The sequence below is a fragment of the Eleutherodactylus coqui genome, chromosome 3 (genome assembly GCF_035609145.1).
Source record: "Eleutherodactylus coqui strain aEleCoq1 chromosome 3, aEleCoq1.hap1, whole genome shotgun sequence".
Taxonomy (NCBI): Eukaryota; Metazoa; Chordata; class Amphibia; order Anura; family Eleutherodactylidae; genus Eleutherodactylus; species Eleutherodactylus coqui.
Genome location: NC_089839.1, coordinates 194,200,560 through 194,223,300, shown reverse-complemented (window position 1 = coordinate 194,223,300; position 22,741 = coordinate 194,200,560). Strand labels below are relative to the sequence as shown.

General features: G+C 45.2%; 1 protein-coding gene across 2 annotated transcripts in view; it reads left to right on the top strand.

The window, feature by feature from the left end:
* The window catches only part of PDZRN3 (PDZ domain containing ring finger 3), a 258,422-nt gene that overhangs the window by 20,295 nt on the left and 215,386 nt on the right, over positions 1-22,741 (top strand). Inside the window, exons 2-3 of one of the 2 annotated variants that reach the window (XM_066596710.1) lie at positions 6,672-6,758; positions 16,414-16,521. In XM_066596710.1, the coding sequence (XP_066452807.1) occupies positions 6,672-6,758; positions 16,414-16,521 (195 nt within the window). The remainder of the gene's footprint in view (positions 1-6,671; positions 6,759-16,413; positions 16,522-22,741) is intronic. The other variant, XM_066596711.1, reaches the window with a different exon arrangement.

Here is a 22,741-nt window from a genome sequence, read left to right as displayed (position 1 = left end):
AGCCTGTCCGCAATGTTAATTGCGGACGGGCTGCGGGTCGGACGGCTTCCATTAACTTCAATGGAAACAGTCCGTGTGGAATCCACGCAAAAATGGAGCATGCTGCAATTCTTTTCCTTGCCCTTGCGGGAACCGGAAAAAGCGTTTTTTTTTTTCTTCCATTCACACCCGCGTTGGAACTGCGAGGGGACACTGAGCATAAAACGCAGGAGAAATGAATCGCAGCATACAGCTTGAAAGGCTGAGTATTGAAACGCTGCCCCTTCACAATGCCTGCAAGTGGTCAGCGTTTAATACGCAGCCCCGCTCTACATAGAGCAGGGAATTTGAAAATAAAGTCACAATGCGCATGACCGTCACGTCAGAATCCCAGGAATACACAGTGCCAATCAGAGCCTGTAGGTGATCTCTGCCGGCAGAGCGAATGGGCTGCGATAAGTACAATGCTGTGTGAATGAGCCCCAACACTCATTGGTTCCTGAAAACGCACACATATATGGGTGTGATCCTCAACTGAACAGTCCATGCTGGTCTTTGAAAGAACACTCGCCGCTGCGGTCTCTGGCTGGTTTTGGTCTCTGAAGATACTCACTGACTGGCTTAGACTCGGAACACTCGGTGTTGCGGCCTTTAAGTGTGTTCAGGCAACCAATGACCATGCATTGGGCAGGAGTCAACATTTCTCAGACACATCCCCCAAAGAACCTCATGGCCCCTAACTAGGCAATGAAATAGATTTCAGGCCGTGTAAACGCTCCCAACAATTCGCTCAGCGATCGCAAAATTGAACAGATGAACAACAATCACTCTGTGTAATAGCACACAGTCGTTCCTATACTTCTATAGACTATTCAGACCATACGTGTCCCGTGTAAGGTCCACTGCACATGACCAGGTTTGAATCGCGGAATCCGCGATCATCTCCCATACGGGCGATCTGCGGCACTTTTAGCGGAATGTCCTTAGATCTGCTTTATTGCTATGATACACTGACAAACCCATGTCTATACAGAATCTACGTGCTGGATGATGTCCCATGACTGGCATGGAAGCTCTGCCAACGACCGCCACATGGATAATTTCTGTGAATCGCATCCACTAAAGGAGATAATTTACTAGAGTGTGTTGTTGATCAGGCGATTACCACAACGATACGTGCCAAGTCGTAGCATTATCTGAAAGATGGATGCCTCAAAACAGCTGCGAGGTTTGCAGAAAAAAAAAGCGTTGGCTCAGAAAATGCACAGTCAGCGGGAGACCGGCTCAAGTGGGCGGCCATGTTGAGTGTGCGATTTTGTTTTTACTTAAAGTCGGGCCGTGCTTTATGCCAGCTGTATCCTGCGGCTGAACATTTACATGAGGATATTACCATGCCCTCAGATTTCTATTTTGCCCCCCCATTGTGTGTTGTTAGAAGTGACAACCGTCAAGCTGCTGCGGCGGCGCGGGTCTGTTTGTGAAGACGCCGGATTTAGTCTTGTCTGACTGATAGGTTTTTGGCTGACAGCTGTAAGCGCAGCACATTAGCCTGCTGTGGACACAGACTATGTTTACCCATTCCTTGCTTTTATAGCACGTGGGCCCATGGATATTTTTGTACTTAACCCTTGCAAAACTTTCAAGGATCCAAAGACAATCCAAACAGGCGGCAGACAGAATATAATCATACTGTAAAACCTCACTTCTCACATCGGGACTGTGGCGATAAACACTCATTCGCAGCTTTTTACTGTACAGTCAATGTGATTTCTAGAAATCTCATCTACACGCTGTGGAAAAAATCCGCAGTTCAAATTAGCGCATACATCAGGATTTTTTTGACTATTCAAACTCCGGGCTTTACGCATGAGTTTGGGGGGAAAAAAGCGGTAAGACGGGCCTGCCTCATCTTTCTCGCACGAGACAAAATACGTGTGTGAAAGATAGGGCAAGTCGTATCTCTTCTTGCGCGTAGTATTAACGCGTGAGAATCAATGGTTTAGTTTCGTCACGTTTTGCAGGCATAATTTTCATGACTGCAAAACTGAATAAAAACACGCCCATGTGTTTAGGCCCTTAAACAGACGAATGTGTTTGCACATGTTTTTGCATGTGTGACGAAGCGACCCCTTGATTTCATTGGGTTCGTTCTCATGAGCGTGTTTCTCACACTCATATCATGTACGTGAGAAAAGATAGGACCTGCCTTGCCTTTCTGCGTGTTACGTAGAAATGGCAGGTTTAAAAAAAATCAATGTTAAGGCTGCCTGTCCATGGGCCATTCCAAATCCTGCGGCAGATCTCCGCTGCGGGAGCCGCCGCCTGGGAGCAGGAGCCAGCAGACGGATCTCCGCGGTGAGCCTATTTGACAGATAGGCTCACTGCGGAGAATCGCAGCAATTCACAGCATGCTGCAATTTGCCGCCCACGAGCGGAGACTCGCTATGATTCTCAGCTGATGGACAGGGGTGCTGCGCTTTCCAGAGCAAAGCTATGGAGAGCGTTCACTGCGTCCGGATTATCAACGCGGGCAATGTAATGCAAAAGCGCCCATGGACAGGCAGCCTCCTTCCCTGACGTCTCCTGCTTGTTTCCGTGAGAGCAGGGGGAGAGGAGTCGGCAGCACACTGTAGTCCCAGTGTGCACCCGATATCAGCTCCAGCAGCAGCGCCGAGCAGAGGAGGGGGGGCACTATTACTACTGGGGCCACTGTGGGATGTCACTATTGCTACAGTGGCCACTGTGGGGTGTCACTATTACTACTGGGGCCACTGTGGGGTGTCACTATTGCTACAGTGGCCACTGTGGGGTGTCACTATTACTAGGGCCACTGTGGGGTGTCACTATTACTACTGGGGGCCGCTGTGGGGTGTCACTATTACTACTGGGGGCCGCTGTGGGGTGTCACTATTACTACTGGGGGCCGCTGTGGGGTGTCACTATTACTACTGGGGGCCGCTGTGGGGTGTCACTATTACTACTGGGGGCCACTGTGGGATGTCACTATTACTACTGGGGGCCGCTGTGGGGTGTCACTATTACTACTGGGGGCCACTGTGGGGTGTTACTATTACTACTGGGGGCTGCTGTGGGGTGTCACTATTACTGCTGGGGGCCGCTGTGGGTTATCACTATTACCGCTGGGGCCTGCTGTGGAATGTCACTATTATTACTGGGGGCCGCTGTGGGATGTCACTATTACTACTGGAGGCCTTGTCCTTTTAAGAACAACAGAGGTAAAAATCATACGTTGCGATAAGCCCCACCCCCTATCTTGTTGGCACTTTGGAGATAAATAAGTGGGTTTTGGGTTGCAGTTTGGGCACTCGGTCTCTAAAAGGTTCATCATCACTGCCCTATGGCTTCCTGCAGACCTCCTGTATGGTGTTTTTTTTGATGCATGTAAAAGAAAAACACAATTTCATGCATTTTTTAGGGCAGTGCTTTTTCTCTTTTTTTCTCATCATACAATTTTTCCATGCATTTTTTTTAAAGGTCCACTCACCCCCAGGCACCCCCCACCTAATTTCCTGTCACACTCTCAATCTCCTCTGTATATTGCAGTCACCTCCGTGCAGTTCAGCCCCCTGTTCGATGCTTATCAGACAACATCTTGATGGTGACATTTTTTACTTAGTTTCGCATCAGTCCCATGATGCATCTGCACTGCATTAGTTGATGCTAGACTATTTTTGCCTGCAGAGGGGAACAGTTTAATATCATTACTTTTTATATTCACCTTAGTGAGCTACAGACCATAAGTATACAGTTAGGAGGATAAGCTGTGATCTCCTCTAATATAACTGTGTGACAGGAGCTATGTGATCATCAGTAACTGTGACAGAAGTGCCTGTGTCCCCTCCCAGCAGTATATGTAGTAAATCCATGTAACAGCATCACACAGACTAAGAAATTGGCTAGTAACTAGACACATAACCCCAAGTAGATCTCAGCTTGTCAGGATTGAAATCGCATGACCCTCTGAGATAAAAGAAGCGAGGAGATTCAGACAGAAAGGAATAACTAACCAAGGCCCACATTTGTGTCCCTCTAAAAAAATAACCTTTATTGATATGTAGTAAAATATTCAGCTTATGGCAGAGAAGTAATATATTTTACTACATATCAATAAAGGTTATTTTTTAAGGAGACCCAACTGTGGGTTTCAATTTATGTCAAAGGCTGTGGTTAGATTGGTTACAATTTAACCTTAGTGGGCCATTGAGCCCCTCCCCCCTAAAAAAAACTTTTAAAAAATTGTGTTCGCATTATTAATTAACTAAGGTAACACCGGCTTAGAAAAATGTGCCCCAAAATGGTCATTTGGGCAATTTACTTTTGCGGATTGGGGCTTGACCTAAACGGAGAATCACATGTTGGGAGTTATGTGTAGGCACTCCATGTGAAGCAAAGTATCTCATTGCAACTGATGTGTCTCTGCATAGGCTTGGCGGTACACGGTGGCCCACAGCTGACCCATATATTACTGTCTACCCATTATTTACTGTCTGTTGATGTCTATAAGAGGAAATGATAAAACAATGAATTCTACAGGACAGTAAATGGTTTCTTTGCACTCCTGCTTTCCGTCTTGGACTCGGTAGATTTTAGCTACAAGGAGTCTTGGCACCGCTTCCAGCTATTCTTTAAGGACTATGTCCGCCTCACTAATGGATAATGGATTGGTGCCAACAATCCTAGCTTTACGGTAAAAGGAGTGGGCTTTTACAGAGGTGTCAAAATTTGCACTGTGCGAGTTGGAAAGTCGTTAGGCTGATGGGAAAAGCTGTAAAGTAGAGGGAGGACGAAGTTGGCCGCTGCTCCCATTTGTTGGTGCGGCCATGCCTGCTCTCCATTTCTAAAATGGTGTTAAAGATGCTTTGAGTCATAAAAAACCGCGCCAATCAGACTTCCTTTATAATCACAGGCTGTGGAGAGTTCTCAGGTGAATCAATAAAGGCTGTGTACTCTGTATAAGACAATCTCATGTGCCGTGTGAATGGAGAGGTGACACACATGTATGACCACGTTAACTTCTATGGAGGGAGATTGCTGAGCGCATTGATCTGTCTGTGGAAGTGAATGGAGTGATGATCACGCTTGCGCTAATCGCACCAGTCACATGGGAGACTCGGGATATACCGATATTAGACTCATTGGGGTATTAGCAGTTTAACCCCTTTGTGACCGCAATACACCATTTTAAGGACCAGAGTGTTTTGTGTCTTAAGGACCAGACAGTTTTTAGTCAAGGCCGCAATGGCGTGGGGCGTGGGGAGACGTTCCCCCTTCCCTCCCCGGCTTACCTCCTGTCTCCTCCCCTCCATCCGTTTGCAATGGGAGGGGGTGGGGTGGAGCTAAGCTCCTGCCCCTTGTCCGCAGCCAACAATGGGTGGGGCGGAGCTTAGCTCCGAACCCCACCCCACCTCTCCCATCGGCAACGCAAGTGGGTAGGCGCCCTAACACAGCATTTTGAACGCCATGTTAATCGCGGTAGAACGCTCCAATTGAAATCAATGGGGCCTCGCAGACATGCACTCGATCACGGCGCTTTCCAGCAACGCGGTTCTCAGGTTCTCAGGCGGAGTGTGTTCCATTTTTTTGGTGCTTTTTACGCAGCTCATCAATGATAAGGTATGCTAAGCCCCGCTGTCGCCTGCGGCCGAAAACAAGAGTAAAGTGGCAGCTGAAGTAACGCGAACGTTTTTGCTGTAATTGGTTGCCATTTCTTATACTGCTGAGGTAAAATGAAAGCTCTGCTGTGATTGGTTGTCATACTGTTGAGGTAAAAAGAAAGCTCTGCTGTGATTGGTTGTCATACTGCTGGGGTAAAATGAAAGCTGCGCTGTGATTGGTTGTTATACTGCTGAGGTAAAATCAAAGCTGTGATTGGTTATTATTATACTACTGAGGTAAAAAAAAATGCTCTGCTGTGATTGGTTGTTATACTGCTGAGGTAAAATGAAAGTTGTGCCATGATTGGTTGTCATACTGCTGAGGTAAAAAGAAAGCTGTGCTGTGATTGGTTGTCATACTGTTGAGGTAAAATTAAAGCTGTGCTGTGATTGGTTATTATACTGCTGAGGTAAAATGAAAGCTGTGATTGGTTGTTATACAGCTGAGGTAAAATGAAGGCTGCGCTGTAATTGGTTGAAATGGGCAACACAGACAGATTTTCTGTTAGACAGCCTTCATAGCAGTGTGGTGCCGCCCTGTAGATGGTGGTCCTGTTGCAGACTTTGCGCTGGGTCGCAGCGACTACAAATAAGTCCTCTGCTGCCGGGTACTGCACAGGCACTGGCCAACCTCAGACTGGTCCTGTTTCCATTCACTGGCAGCAAAATGCATTAAAACCTTGCTTAAATGTTCATTTTGCATGGTGAGATTCCCATAAAGGCAGAAGGCTGCAGCTGACCAGTGTGACTTGTGTGTGGGTGAAGGCCCACCATACCCAACAGCTGTGACTGGCCCGTTGGCTAGCCCGCATCAGGAATGTAGCCGCGGCCAATAAACTGCACAAGACGTCTTCCCTGCGACAAGATGTCCGTTCTGGCTCTGAGGAAAATGTCTTGGTTTTATTATTTGCTTTTGGTAAAAAGGTATTTGCTGAGCGCTTAGCGGGCCTGAGGGCCGCACACGGGCGCTCTGTACCGCATCTACTCACCACGCATTTTCTCCCCTCTGCATTGTAGGGAGAAGAGACGACCGCGCTCACTCTCGTTCTCCACAGAGAATCCGGATCCCTGGGATTTAATATTATTGGTGGCCGCTCGTGTGTGGTATGTTAATTGTTAAAATGTGTTTTCCTTTTCCTGTTGCGCATGGGGGTGAATGTCTGAAGCTGGAGGAACACAGGGCACATTGGTCTCTGTGGGAGACTGTCTACTATTCCTGCCTCAGGAGGGGCCGCCGAATACTGCAGGGTCCCAAAATGTGCAACAGTGAAAGCTTTATTTACCCGGTCATACTGACTGAGGGCTCATTGTCTGATGTCACAGTGTGACCGCGAGAGACAACCCGGAACGTGTAACACTCCATATATATCTAGCCGGCTCACATCCATCCCATCTCTATATATTCATCCATCCATGTCTGTCCATCATCTATCTACACTGATTGTCATAAACCAGTCCCTCCCCTAGTAGAAGTTGTCAGATGGAATTAAACTTTCTATATGTGATTGATTACATATCAGAGTAAAAGCATCATTTATTGTGGAAAACTGACAGCTTGAAGGGAGGCTCTAGTACCGTTGTACCACCTCTAGCTTGGATGTAAGATGTGATACAGGCGGGCATGGAGGCTCTGGTACCCTGTTGTACCACCTCTAGCTTGGATACAAGATGTGATACGAGGGGCATGGAGGATCTAGTACCCTGTTGTACCACCTCTAGCTTGGATACAAGATGTGATACGAGGGGCATGGAGGCTCTAGTACCCTGTTGTACCACCTCTAGCTTGGATACAAGATGTGATACGGGCAGGTACGGAGGCTCCAGTACCCTGTTGTACCGCCTCTAGCTTGGATGTAAGATGTGATACAGGCGGGCATGGAGGCTCTGGTACCCTGTTGTACCGCCTCTAGCTTGGATACAAGATGTGATACGGGGGGCATGGAGGCTCTAGTACCCTGTTGTACCACCTCTAGCTTGGATACAAGATGTGATACGAGGGGCATGGAGGCTCTAGTACCCTGTTGTACCACCTCTAGCTTGGATACAAGATGTGATACGGGCAGGTACGGAGGCTCCAGTACCCTGTTGTACCGCCTCTAGCTTGGATGTAAGATGTGATACAGGCGGGCATGGAGGCTCTGGTACCCTGTTGTACCGCCTCTAGCTTGGATACAAGATGTGATACGGGGGGCATGGAGGCTCTAGTACCCTGTTGTACCACCTCTAGCTTGGATACAAGATGTGATACGAGGGGCATGGAGGCTCTAGTACCCTGTTGTACCACCTCTAGCTTGGATACAAGATGTGATACGGACAGGCATGGAAGCTCTAGTACTCTGTTGTACCGCCGCTAGCTTGGATACAATATGTGATACAGGTGGGCATGGAGGTTTTAGTACCCTGTTGTACCTCCTCTAGCTTGGATACAAGGTGTGATACAGGCAGGCATGTAGGATCTAGTACCCTGCTGTACTGCCTCTAGCTTGGATACAAGATGTGATACAGGTAGGCATGGAGGCTCTAGTACACCATTCCATCGCCTCTAGCTTGGATACAAGCTGTGATACGGTGGACAGGGAGGCTCTAGTACCCTGTTGTACTGGCGCTAGCTTGGATATAAGATGTGATACAGGTGGGCATGGAGGCTCTAGTACCCTGCTGTACCACCTCTAGCTTGGATACAAGATGTGATACGAGGGGCATGGAGGATCTAGTACCCTGTTGTACCACCTCTAGCTTGGATACAAGATGTGATACGAGGGGCATGGAGGCTCTAGTACCCTGTTGTACCACCTCTAGCTTGGATACAAGATGTGATACGGGCAGGTACGGAGGCTCCAGTACCCTGTTGTACCGCCTCTAGCTTGGATGTAAGATGTGATACAGGCGGGCATGGAGGCTCTGGTACCCTGTTGTACCGCCTCTAGCTTGGATACAAGATGTGATACGGGGGGCATGGAGGCTCTAGTACCCTGTTGTACCACCTCTAGCTTGGATACAAGATGTGATACGAGGGGCATGGAGGCTCTAGTACCCTGTTGTACCACCTCTAGCTTGGATACAAGATGTGATACGGACAGGCATGGAAGCTCTAGTACTCTGTTGTACCGCCGCTAGCTTGGATACAATATGTGATACAGGTGGGCATGGAGGTTTTAGTACCCTGTTGTACCTCCTCTAGCTTGGATACAAGGTGTGATACAGGCAGGCATGTAGGATCTAGTACCCTGCTGTACTGCCTCTAGCTTGGATACAAGATGTGATACAGGTAGGCATGGAGGCTCTAGTACACCATTCCATCGCCTCTAGCTTGGATACAAGCTGTGATACGGTGGACAGGGAGGCTCTAGTACCCTGTTGTACTGGCGCTAGCTTGGATATAAGATGTGATACAGGTGGGCATGGAGGCTCTAGTACCCTGCTGTACCACCTCTAGCTTGGATACAAGATGTCATACGGGCAGGCATGGAGGCTCTAGTACTCTGTTGTACTGCCTCTAGCTTGGATACAATATGTGATACAGGCGGGCATGGAGGCTCTAGTACCCTGCTGTACCACCTCTAGCTTGGATACAAGATGTGATACAGGTGGGCATGGAGGCTCTAGTACCCTGTTGCATCACCTTTCGCTTGGATTCAAGATGCGATAAAGGTGGGCATGGAGGCTCTGGTTCCCTGTTGTACCGCCTCTAGCTTGGGTACAAAATGTGATATGGGTGGGCATGGAGACATGCAAGTTTATTATGGTACACTGCACATATCAGTCTACACTTGCTTGTAACTGTGACTGTAGGTTGTGCAAAAGTGTAGCTGCAGCGACTGAGACACAAGGCCCACGCTGAGGAGTTGGCGGGGTAATGATGGCACTTGTCACAGCGGCTCTACCAGACTCCTCCCCCGAACCTCGGCCAAGGCACCGTGCCGCCTCTTCCAGGCAACACCGGGTGGCGATTACCTAAATAAGTGTAGTAGACTGTGTCAGTTGTCACGCGTGACGCCACCATTCCTTTCACACTGATGACTCTTCGGCGATTGAAATAAAGATAAAACTTGGAAAACTCAATCACTGGAAACGGGCAGTGAACTTTACTCGTGCAGGTGAAGACAACTTTAGCAGATGCAAAATATATATCAGGACAGTGCTCCTAAGGTTTGAGACAAAATCCTAATTGGAATAAAAATGGATCTGGACTTACCCAGTGTGTAGTGGAGCCTGGATGGACTCCACTACCACCTCCACGTCCAGGTAAGCCTTAAAATCTTAATAACTGGTGGTTCCCCTGCGTGTCCTCCAATCCAGATGGGCTTTTCCGGAGAGCCGCTGGATATCTGTGTCTCACTGACTAGTGAGACCCACTGTAACAGGTTTCTCCAAAGATAGTAAAAAAATCCCGCGCTTCTTCTGAGGTAAATAATTACTCCAGGGGAAGAGCATGCCGCGGTTTGTTTGCCGTGCGAGATTTCGTGCGGCCAAACCGCGGCCGTCTGCATAGGATTGCGTTTGTTAACGCAATCCTATGCAGGCTTCCAGCTGCGAAATTTCCGCTCGTGTGCAGGCGCCCTTACAGGCAGCTTGGCCATGCCCCCTAATGCTGGACCCTACCCACTTTTTTCACAAAGTGTCAGGTGCGACGTAAAAGTAGTATGAAGTTTCCTCCTTAGGTCTTGTTCACACATTGTCTATCTAATCTATCTAAAATTTATCTATCTATCTATCTATCTAATCTACGGTTAAACACATGACAATAAAATTTCCACTGCACCCTGTGAAGATTGTTCCTTGCGCCAGGTTTTTAATTATTTGGTAGCATCGTTTTCCCTTTTGGCGTTAGTGAAGAAGAAACAGCAAAGATTAGAACGGCATTTAAACAGCCCATGTACGTTTTTTTAAGATGGCCCGCATATACGGTAGTAGTTACATTCTCCATTTTTTGCTTTTTAAACAACCCATATACTCGGGCCTTATTTTTGGGGAATGTCTGGCCGTAAGAAATATAGTCCTGTGCAAAAATGTACCCTGGGATATAGAGCATAAATAAGGTCTACTGAGGCCCTGGGAAGTGGTACTCGCTATATGGCACCACTTACCGCACCAGTCTGCAAACATAATTAGAGAGGAGTGCACTATAAATACCATTGCTCATAAAGCAGTGAGAAGTCAGGATGTAGCTGTCAATCTTGTATAAAACCTAATGGGATAGATAAGACGTGTTGCTCACGGCAACCGTGGGTGACATTACTGCTCTTGTTTGCACTAATTTCTTTATATGTGCCCCCCTCATTTTGGAAGCAGGGCAGGGCTGGGTAGTGGTGAGCGCTCTCACACAGGACTTCTGTTGAGCCTTCTGAATAAAGGTGCTGCTGTGTGGGAGCTTTTTATATCTCATGTGCCAAAAATTTATGTATGAATTTGCTGTTCATAAAACTCCCTCATCGTTGCCAGGTTCTTAACGGGCACTAGACATAAAAAAATGTAAACATACAAATAATAATCTTCAGCGTTTTATAAGGAAAGCTCTGATGCCAGTGCTTCTAATCGCTTCTGATGGTGCCAAGTCATTCTTTCTTAAAGAGCCCTACATGTGAAAACAACATGTATATTGCATGAGGTGAACCACCACAAGGAGGAGCCAAGAGGCAAAGATGGCAAAACTATCCAGTTCCATATGGTGATGATAATTTGCCTGGTTTGTGCCCCAGTTCATGTTGTACAGTGGTTTGGTACTCTAGACTCAGGTACTCAATGATTTTGTTTTCAGGCTCCTGATGTCTAGTGTTTTGTAGCCATCATTCTTTGATGCCAAGCATTTGGTGTGCCAGCCCGTGGTATCTAGCATTTAGCCTCTTTCACAGTATACAGCCGCTTCGCTTGAGTTGATTTCTGCAAGAAGCAGACAGCTCTATTTGCACTGCAGTGGACAGCATTGGTATTACAGGCAAAGTTCTCATTTAATTAAATAGAACGATTGCCTGTAATACTATGCCTGGCCTCTGTAGAGGAGATGGAGCTGTCTGCTTCCTGCACAAATCAGCTCAGTACACAAGTACACTGGCCCAGTGAACAGCTGATCGACGTGGGTTCTGTGTGGTGGACTTCCTCCCATCTACTATTCAGGATCTATCCTGAGAATAAGCCATCAATAGTCTCAAACTGGAACCCCTTTATTGCGAGTCTTTAATTTTATAGTGCTTTATTGCCCCTGCCCTTGGCATTTGGTGCCCCAGTCCCATTTGTTATCTCGTTTACATGGTGTTTGGTGTCCAAGTCCATGGTGTCTATTGGTTATACCCTCTCCCTGGCTTATAGTATTTGATGTCCTAGTCTTTACTGGTTCGTTGTCCTCTGTCCTTGGTATTACACTTATGTCCAATACCTTTTATGTTTATAAATATTTTCTTTCCCCAGCCATTGATGTCCAGTATTTTGTTGCTCCCTATCCCCGGTGTCCAGGTGGTGCCTATTGTAGTTCCTAGTGTGATTTTATACCCCTCTGGCCCTGGTATTTAGCATGCAGTGTCCCACTGCTTGGTTCCCTAGTTCTGTGTAATTTTTGTTTTTCGCTTAGTCCTTGGTGTCCATTGGTTGTTCAGCCCTGTCCCTGGTGTCCAAAGGTTTGGTGCCACAGTTTTCAGCCTTAGCGTTCAGTAATTAGTTTCTCTCTGTTTCCGTATCAAGTGTTTTATGCTGTGGTCTCGGGTGGTCGATGGCTTGCTTCTTGATTGTGATTATCATGATGGTGCTAAAGTCTTTTCCGGGCAACCAGAGAATGGTTGCCTCTTACTCCCAGTGATCAGCTTTTGGGACCATTTTTGTAGAGTTTTGTGTTTTTAGATCTTATACTCCGAAGAAGCCAATATAGTCATATTTTCATTGCTATTGCTTGCCCCGTGTCCCCTTTTTCATTTTGTCTGACAACATTAATAATAATTGGCTAGCTGAGCTGACAAGACAGATGATGCTACAGTTACAGGGACCATTCTTTTATTCTACACCCAATCTTAGGGCTCAGGCATTTATGCACCGCGCGTTGCACAGCTATGTGATACACCTTGAATGAAGTCTTTCGCTGATCCATGCACGTGTGAACATTGCGTGTTGATACGCACGAGAAATGGATCACAGCATGCTTTGTTTCCTTGCATACCACACAGCACCAGCCCTATACATTTGTATAGACCGCATACACAATGCTGTCCATACGCAATACATTGCATATTGGCGTCGGTGTCATACGCAACCACGCTATAAAACAGTCTCTACCTGTGGGGAGATCCGCAGCATCTTACCAATACGCCTGTGGACATGACCCCTTAATAAGCGTCACTGTGCTCAGTAAAGCTAGAAGACAGACTTTGCTCTTCTATATTGTTCTTCTCTCCTAGTAAGGACCACCTGAGTTTAATTCTGAAAGTTAAGCTTTTAGATTTGGTTTGCAAAGAATGTTAAAGGAAATTCCTCTAATGCTCAGCTTTGCTAAATCAAAGCAATAAATAAGCAAAAAAGAAGAAAAAAAGGGAAACGCGTATCACAAATAGGCCATGATAGGTGGTGACCCAGGAACTTCAATTGATGCCTCTTATAAGACACAACTGCACAGATTGCTCCAAGAATATACTGAAGCCCATTCACTTAGACAGATGTTCCATACGCCGATCTAAGTAAAATATGTGCGGCTGAAGGTACCACAAAATATTCTGGAGCGAAAATCTCTTAATACATTTTCTCTCATCTGGCGGCACCTCCATGCCCAAGATTGAAACATATACGCCAGCTATAAACTGTAGCACACACTATAGTCAACCTAATGGGCCATGCACAGCTACATTCCCTAATGGTTGACACTGCCCGGTTTTTAAAAAGTGGCCGGCGTAAACCCCCCAAAAGTCACACCAGCACCATGTGGCACCAATGTGGCACCAGCGTCCAGCGCCAAAATTGCAATTTTTGTACATTAAAAATCTAGCATACAAGAATTATTGCAGAAGCCCTACTGCTCTTGCAATGACCTGCCTTTAACAATCGGGCAGGGTAGAGCAAAGAGATGATGAGGAAGCAATGGAGGCATGTAGAGTACCAACACCATAGATGACCATGGGTAATGGAAGCAAATATTGGATCCAACAGCGTATGCCCGAACTGTTCAAACAAGAACCTTATATTTATAGTACCTGCATGATAACATGGTACACACCCTCCCAATTTATATAATACTGTTTAGTGAAATCATCTATTTCATAAATGTCACTGATGCTAAGTGATGTCATTATTTATAATTTGCTCTAAGTGATGTCATTATTGATATTACGGTATATTATTTTCTCTCTAATCTGTCATTAGCTCATTAGCTATTATGTAAATATGCACATAATATGAAATTCTATGCATAAAATTAGCATACATCACCACCACAATGAGCTGTTTCCACTTATAATATCTTCATCAGTCATCTTGTAAATAATTAGTCTTGGCCTCAGGCATTGTATTATACAATGACACACATCTGTAATGGAAATATTAGACAACACGCTTATTATCTCATACAAAAATGATTTTCTCAACCCCCTACCTATGTAATCTTTGGATTGTCAGTACGCCAACTGACGATAAAGCCAGAAGCTCCTAGTCCACAATACAAAGTCTGTTACAGAGCCCCCAACTCTTATGTTTAACTTATATTGAAGTTCTCCTCAAGTGGAGCAGAGGAACCTTTTGGGCTCCCTCGGGCTCAATACCCTGGGTGCCACTGCAGTCTCTGCATACCCATAGTATGTTATACCCCTGGTTAGTATTGAGCGAACCAAAACAGTTGAACTCTGTTTCGGATCAAGCTTTGCAAAAAGTTCGGCTCGGCATAAACCCAGTAAAATGGCATCTGTCACATGGCAGAAAGAAGTAGGAAGGATCACATGGCAGAAAGGAGTAGGAAGGATCACATGACCTCAGGGTAGCCCACAATGCCTTGCAAACAGTTCCTCTTCCCCTGCTTTTTTCCCCTCCTTTTACTGTTTTCCTCCGCTTTGCCTTAAAACAGCTCAAAAGTACTTAGATTCACGCCTGTGTGACAAAAAGAGTGTTATACAGGACTTTTATGGCTCATAGACAGTGTTATACGCCAGCTAATTCGGACTGAACCACCCTTTTTGCCGAAATTCGGTGAACCAGCCGAACCAAACTTATCAAAAGTTTGCTCATGACTACCCTTGGACAAAGCCCATTGCACAAATGATTATCACCCATAATAAATCCTAGACAGCAACTAGCAAACAAATGTTGTTAAAGAAAATACATTCATCCTGTTTCCTAATACCCTTTAAAGGGCACTTCCAACTACTTCAACCACTGGATGCATCAGTTAAAATGTGACATTGCAAAATGCCACCCATAGTGCTATCAATCCTTAAAGTGGGCCGATAGCATTATCACTGTGTGGAGCTCCAAGATCAGCAGTGCTATGACCTGCTGACTGCTATAAAGCTGCTTTTCCCTGTTGTAAATACAGATTTAAAGGGTCCTTCCTACTAAATGATAATAGTATATTGTTAGGATATGCCAACAATTAGTGAATGTTCGACTCCCATGACCTATATAGTCTTCAGAATGAAAGATTCTTCTTAACTGAGTTGTACAGCGAGACTCCCTTATTGCTGCCGGTGATCCCAAACGTCTAGACAGATCAGGAGCCCATCTGCTCAGACACTTTTGAAATAACCATATTATTAGAGGGGTTGTCAGTACTGGTGTACCTTGACGCCACTGGAAGTGGTGGGTGTACACCAATGTTAGGCTGCTTGACAGCCAGGTGATGCCCCCACTTCCTGATTTGCTGAAAACCTCCTGCTTTGTAAGGTCCTAGGAGCATGTAAGGAGTTTTGTTATGGATGGAGGGTTAGGGGTTGTTTCATAGTGAGGCGTACATTATTACCTAACCCGAACCCTCCATCCATTAGTAAACTGCCGCTCTCCACCCCGTCCCCCGCTGTCAATCAGCTGGGTGCTGCTGCTAACAGCCGCCGCTTCTGTGCCTTCTTCCCCAATGCTCTCCGTCTTGTCCACCACTGTCAATCATGCCTCCGCTGCTGCTGCAAATCATCCTGTCCCCCGATGCCAATCTGTCCGCTGCTACTGGTCCTGTCCCCCGCTGTCTGCCAATCAGGAAGTGGGAGCGTCACCTGGCTGTCAAGCAGCCTAACACTGGTGTACACCCACCACTTCCTGTGGCGTCCAGGTACACCATTCCCAGGGTTGTCTAGGACTTTTTCGGACTTTTACTATTAATGGCCTATGCTTAGAGTAGGTCATCTATCATTGATCAACTAGGGTCTGCTGATCACTGGGCCCGTTGTCAGTAGATAGAACTGAAAGAAGATGGCACTGTCAACATTGTCGTGGCCTAGTTTGGTACTAATGGCACAGCTCACATTGAATTTAGTAGGAACTAAGCCTGGAGTAATAAATCGGGCAACTGCGATATGGACAGCGCTTTGTGCTTCTAGGATAGGTCGAACCCCAAAAGTCCTGGGCAATCTCTTTCATAGAAGAGCACTATAATCCTAAATTACATACAATTTTTATTGCTGTGGTTCTACACACCCTATATGCTATACTGTACCTTGTGTGTGTAAGGGATTATGGGTTTATTTTAATTTTTAAAAACTTAAAGAAAAAAACAAAACACAATGTCAGACAAAAAAAAACCATTGAACAAAAATTCTATTATACTACTGGCAATGTTTTGCTTAATTTTTTTAAATTTTTGCAGGACAACCAAGATGGACCCTCCAGCGAAGGAATTTTTGTTTCGAAAATAGTTGACAGCGGCCCGGCTGCCAAAGAAGGTGGACTTCAGATTCATGACAGGATTATCGAGGTATGTCTGAGATGTCTGGTTAGGTTTCATGTCAAGGCTGATGTGAGGTCCGTGACCTCTTTGCTAAAGGGAAGTATATACAAATTTTTTGTAAAGATGTCCTGGAAGTCTATCACATGCCGGTGGAATTGGATAACGGTTGACCTTCATATCCTGAAACATGTCTTCTATATTTAGGCTGATGGTTGCCTGTCTGGGCTCATTGTGGAACACCAATTTTTTTTTACTGTGTTTTTGTGGCTGTTCACATCATGAGGTGATGTGTGACAACTATGATTGGCTATTGTTTATATAAGTTGTCCACCTTTGGCCACCACTGGTTCGAGTGAGGCCTCTTGCACCGTTCCATACTCAGTACAAGTTCCTACAACCTCTTGAGTTGTACAGAGTCCTATTGTGGCACACGTCTGAGTTGTCATAGTATATTAATCCAGTAGTTACAATTTATTGTATAGCCCAGAGTTGCCTACAAAATTCTGCAGGCTTCAGAGCTGAAATCTCGCATCACACTGTGCTTGCTTAGCGGAGTATTCCCACCTCAGACTTTTATGACATATCCACAAGATATGTCATAAATGTCATATTGATGTGGGTCCCACATTATCTCTAGGTGTGCCCCCACAGACCCCAGCCCAGCTCTATGAGATGGTTGGGAGAAGTTGCATTTACAGAAACTGCAAATGTGTGAAAAACAGGCGAAATTTCAATGCAGGTGTATGTCTATGTGACATCTGTATGCTTTGCGTGTCTCCAGTTTTCACATCCATGTGTCATCCATTTTTTTTTTTCATGTGTACAAAAATACTGAGGAAACTCTAATTTTTTTTTCTAGCATTGCTTAGCAATGTTCAGTGAAAATCAGAGCGCACTCGGATGGCAACTTCTGTGCCCTTCGAAGTTTGGGTTTTTTTGCATTCTCACTGACTTGAATGTGAAAACAGACCAAAATAGGACATGCTGCATTTTTTTTTTACACCCTGTAATATATGACCTATATGAATGGCTTCTCTGACTTTAATGGGTCCATGTGCTGTCAGGTACTTACACAGACAGCACACGGACTGAAAATACGGCCATGTGAATAAGCTGTAACTCCCATAGAAATCAATGCGAGTTATGCATAGAAGATTGATTTCTATAGAAGCCCAGTCACTCGACTGTTTTCATCCCCCCAGTCACATCGTACAGAGCGGTGTTTCCACTGGGGTCATGTTTGGCCGAGATGAGAACACCCTTCTATAACTGTGCAGAGCTTGCTCAAGTGAATTTAATATGTAGCTTCTAAGGGCGCATACCCACAAACGTATCGGTAAAACATTGCGGGTCTTAACCCTTGTTTGTAAACACCAGCTCTGTGGAGTTGCGTATGAAACGTATTGCATACGGACAGCATTTCATACGCTGCCTATACCAATGTATAGAGCTTACGTGGCGTTATACGCAGAGAAACAGAGCATTCTGCGATCTATTGCTCATGCGTATCGAAACGCAGTGTCCACACACACATGTACATGGATCAAGGAAAGTCCATTGACTCCATTCACCATGTATCCCACAACCGTAATGTAAAAAGTATTTTCAAAAATGAGCTTGCCCTTTAAACCCACCCCTACAAATGTGAATGGGATGACATGATTTGTTTTGCGCTAGTTTTATAGTTTTTCACTGCATGGCTTTTAGCAGATAGAGCCAAACTGCTATGGAACAAATAATTAGACGACTCTAATCCCATTTAACTGTAAACACAGTCATCATTAAAGTGCCTGTTAATGATAGATTCCCTTTAAAATGTGTAATCTCTCATAAGGAAGCAGCACTTTTCTATTTTTTTCTGAAACCGGCGAGACAAGCTTCTGTAAGACCCGATGATGGATTCCAATAATTGCTGAAGAGCTTCCTTTCACTGCATCTTAAAGTAATGAATGAAATCCGAGATTTAAAGGGGTTGTCCCGCGCCGAAACGGGTTTTTTTTTTTTTCAACCCCCCCCCCGTTCGGCGCGAGACAACCCCGATGCAGGGAGGTAAAGAAAGCTCACCGGAGCGCTTACCTGAATCCCCGCGCTCCGGTGACTTCTCTACTCACCGCTGAAGATGGCCTCTTCCTCCGTGGACCGCAGCTCTTCTGTGCGGTCCACTGCCGATTCCAGCCTCCTGATTGGCTGGAATCGGCACGTGACGGGGCGGAGCTACACGGAGCTACACGGAGCCCCATAGAAGACTGCAGAAGACCCGGACTGCGCAAGCGCGGCTAATTTGGCCATCGGAGGGCGAAAATTAGTCGGCACCATGGAGACGAGGACGCCAGCAACGGAACAGGTAAGTATAAAACTTTTGATAACTTCTGTATGGCTCATAATTAATGCACAATGTACATTACAAAGTGCATTATTATGGCCATGCAGAAGTGTACAGACCCACTTGCTGCCTCGGGACAACCCCTTTAATAAGATATAATACGGAGTTTTAGAACTGCTCAGCGCCAAGGCTTTCTTGTGATCTTCAGACTGCTTCAGGTATATCAATTTGTTACCGTGTACGTCCCTAATCTTCGCTTGGCTCTGGGCCTTTCTTCAGGCCGCACTGTGACAGTTTTTAGGCTTGATGAGCCAATTTTCCAGAGGTTTTCGCCGCTAAAGTTGTTGCGTTGCAGAAGCTGTGTGCCTGAAGTGTCTGAGCTATTTATTTTTTTTTCTGCTTTAAGCTACGAATTGGAGGAAAGGGGTGAAGCGGGGATAAAAATATCCTGTTTCGTTGAAGTAGGCAATTTCATGAATGTTTCTCAAAGTTTTTAAAGGTTTTTTTTTCAGAAATCAACGTGGCTGGCCTTACCTATGTGCGAACCATGCAGTCGCACAGGGTGCCAGCCACCAGCTTATAGGTGGGACAACAGGCGGATGGATATAGGCTGGGGGCGATCTTCTCTATTAGGCCCACCCGGCCAGATGATCTACCCTCCGTGCAGCAGCAACTTGTGGAATTACATGAATCTTCCTCAAACTTGTTTACTTCTGTGAGAGTATTTTTTTACCTAGCTTGGTTTGGGTATTGTATCAATGTACTGAGGTTAGTTCGTGCTATATTTACTGTATGTACTGAACTTGGTTCTGGGGCTGTATCTATGTTATGCACTTTGTTCTGTTGCAGTATGTATGTTATGAGCTTTGTTCTACTGGAGTATTTATGTGCTGAGCTGTTTTGGTGCTGTATGTATATTATCAGCTTAGTTCTGGCGCAGTATTTATGCTATGAGCATTTTTCTGATGCAGTATGTGTTATAGGCTCGGTTCTCAGGCTGCATTTATGCACCACATTTATAAAAGATTGGTGAAATGTATGTCAGACAAGCGTCAGGGTAAGGAAGGTAAAATGCCTTACATGCCTAGAAAATTGCACAAAATTATGTCACATTCCTCAATTGTGATATATATGGTGCTATTTGTGTAATTTGTATGCCTCCATTTTTCAATGCCCCTTCCAATATAAAATTTGCACAAGCGGGAGTCCTTTTGCAGTTCAGCGAAAAATAGGTTTGCTGCCAAGCCATGTGAAGCCATAGAGACTGACCACAAAGCTGCGAGGGGGCCTAACAGATTTGGGGTTTGTGCGATAAAAGGCTTTTTTGTCGTCTTTGGATGGGTGAGAAGTCATTTTGGGAATCCCTATATAAACAAGCATCAACCAGCGCTCGTCATAGGGCTCATCGAACCATCAAAAAGGAGCTTTTTGATATGTACAGAACAAGGGTGCTTCTAGTGTTTTTTTTATTTATTTTTTTTTTATTTGGTGCCTAAGGTAAAATTTCTGTAATATTATATTAGTTTGGCCATACAAGCTATCTGACTACCACCACTAATATTAGCAAACGCACATTTGTGAAGGTAATATGATCTCAGCACAGACTAGCTACTTTCCATATGAATTCCCAAACACAAATCTAATAATAAAGTGGAAATCTATCCTAGTCTTAAGATGTATACATATCCCTTTAAAACCTTTTACGTTGCTGAGGCATTGTTGGAAAATTGCTGTATTAAACCCGCAGTCCTGACCCCTTTGTATGTGATTTCAAGAAATTAAGAAACAGCTGTTGAAGATTTCTCTTGCTGGCAGGAGAACAATATGTATCTGCTCGTATTATGTTGATAAAATGGCGCTCGGGATTTGGGGAGGTAGGAGTTACAAGTAATAGCTGAGGTCCAGCATTAAAGCCCAGCCAAGACTTCATAGTTTTTTCATGATTGCATTGCAATGTAATATTAATATAACACAGATCACTGGGCGAGCCAGACAAGAGCTGGATGAAAATGGATCTGCGAGGGATTAAACCGCCCCATGAATATACAAGTGCCTGTGAGTAGGAAGATAATCCAGATTAGCCAAATTTGGAGGGTCACTGTGTTATGTTAAGGACTAACAGTTTGTATTTGCAAAAGTTAATACATGGAATCTACTTAGACCGGCGTTAATACGCAATGCGCTGCGCTGACATGTGGCAAATGTATTAAGAGGTGCACGCTTTTGCGCGCCAGGAAGTCAAATCTACAAAACCTATAAACTGGCGCAGACTTGAAGTTTAATTTATGACTGTTTTTTAGAGTCAATTATACGAGTAAATTTGTCGGATTACAGGTCCTCCCTTTTGCCAAGTCCCACCCCATTTATAGAAAAGTGGTAAGGACTTTGGCAAAAAGTCACACATTTTTGCACAACTCCAATTTGTGGAGACAATCGTTGCATTTGTATACCAGAATACGGAAAGACAAGCTCTTTTAAATTTCACCCTTTTTTTTTTTTTAATTCACCCTCTAGTTTTAGGACAAATTCTGTCCCAGGGCAGGAAGGGGTGGAGGGTATATTACCTGCAGTTGTTCTTCTATGCTGCCCTTCTGAACCGCTAGTTCTATGCCCCATTCTCGGCTGTCTAAGAGCTGCAGCAATTTTCTAACCTCCTAATTTTTTACACACTGTGCACTGCTCTGCGATTGGCCAGTGTTGATAATGTAAGCAGCTCTGGCCAATCAGAGAGCAAGTATAGTATATTGGTAATCTAACACTATCAATGCATTGTGGAGTTTAGGTGGTCTGAAGATTGTATTGGCCATCTTGGACAGGCAAAAACGGGAGCCAAAATTGGTGGATTGGAAGAATGGCAGAGAAGAAAAAGTACAGGTAATATATTACCCCAACTCCTCCGGTCCCAGGAAAGAATTTTTGTTCTGAAACTGGAGGGCCACTTTAAGACATAGTTTTAAAGGGGTTTTACAGGGAGGTGAAATCGTTTCCCAGATCTGCAGCATCGGAAGCTGCTTATCCAACACCGTATCACATGGAATGGCTTCTCTCTGTCCCCTCACCTCATCAGAGGGTTAGTTACTAAAGTGAATGGAACAGCCAGACCCCTTCTCTGAGGATTCTGCCTCCCTGGACAACCCCTTTAAGTGAAATTGTTGAATAAATATGGCGGCTATTAAAAGTACCCGTCAGTGCTTAGTGTTAGGGTAGACATACACATTAGATATAGATCAGGCAATGGCCGATTTCATAAATGAGCATGATGACCTCCTGAGTCTCTTCTGACTAGGCAGAATTTAAACTGCCTGATCCTTTTTCTTTTTGGGGAGATAAGCTGCTCCTAGAGGTATCTGGTAGCAGGTTTACCGCCCCAGTGTGTACAAAAAGCGTGCATACTTGGATGAGCCAAGTGTTCATTTATATGAAGGGGGTGGGGGGAGGATGAGATAGTGAGCAGTTGGCCAAACAAAGGTTCAACCAACTGCTATTTAAAGTGATCCTCCAATTTTGGAAGCACATTCTGGTCTGGGACCAGAGGCAGCAGGGTATGTATTTACTTGCAATTGTTCTTCTCTGCCAGACCTTCGATCGCGATTGCAAATCCTGTTTTCAGGCATTCAAGATAGCTGACACAATCTTCAGACTACGTAACCTCCATAGTACATTGGTAGTGTTAGACTATCCATGTGCTATACTTGTTCTCTGATTGGCCACAGCTGCCCATGTGATCAGCACTGGTTGACCGAAGAGCAGTTCACAGTATGCATTAGGTAGTTAGAAAATTGCTACAGCCACCTTGGGCAACTGAAAACAGTGCCTAAAAACTGGCAGGGGCGGCAGAGAACAAGAACTGCAGGTAATATACCCCCTGTCTATCCTGTGCTGGAACAGAATGTTGTCCCAAAACCAGATGATCTGTAACGTATA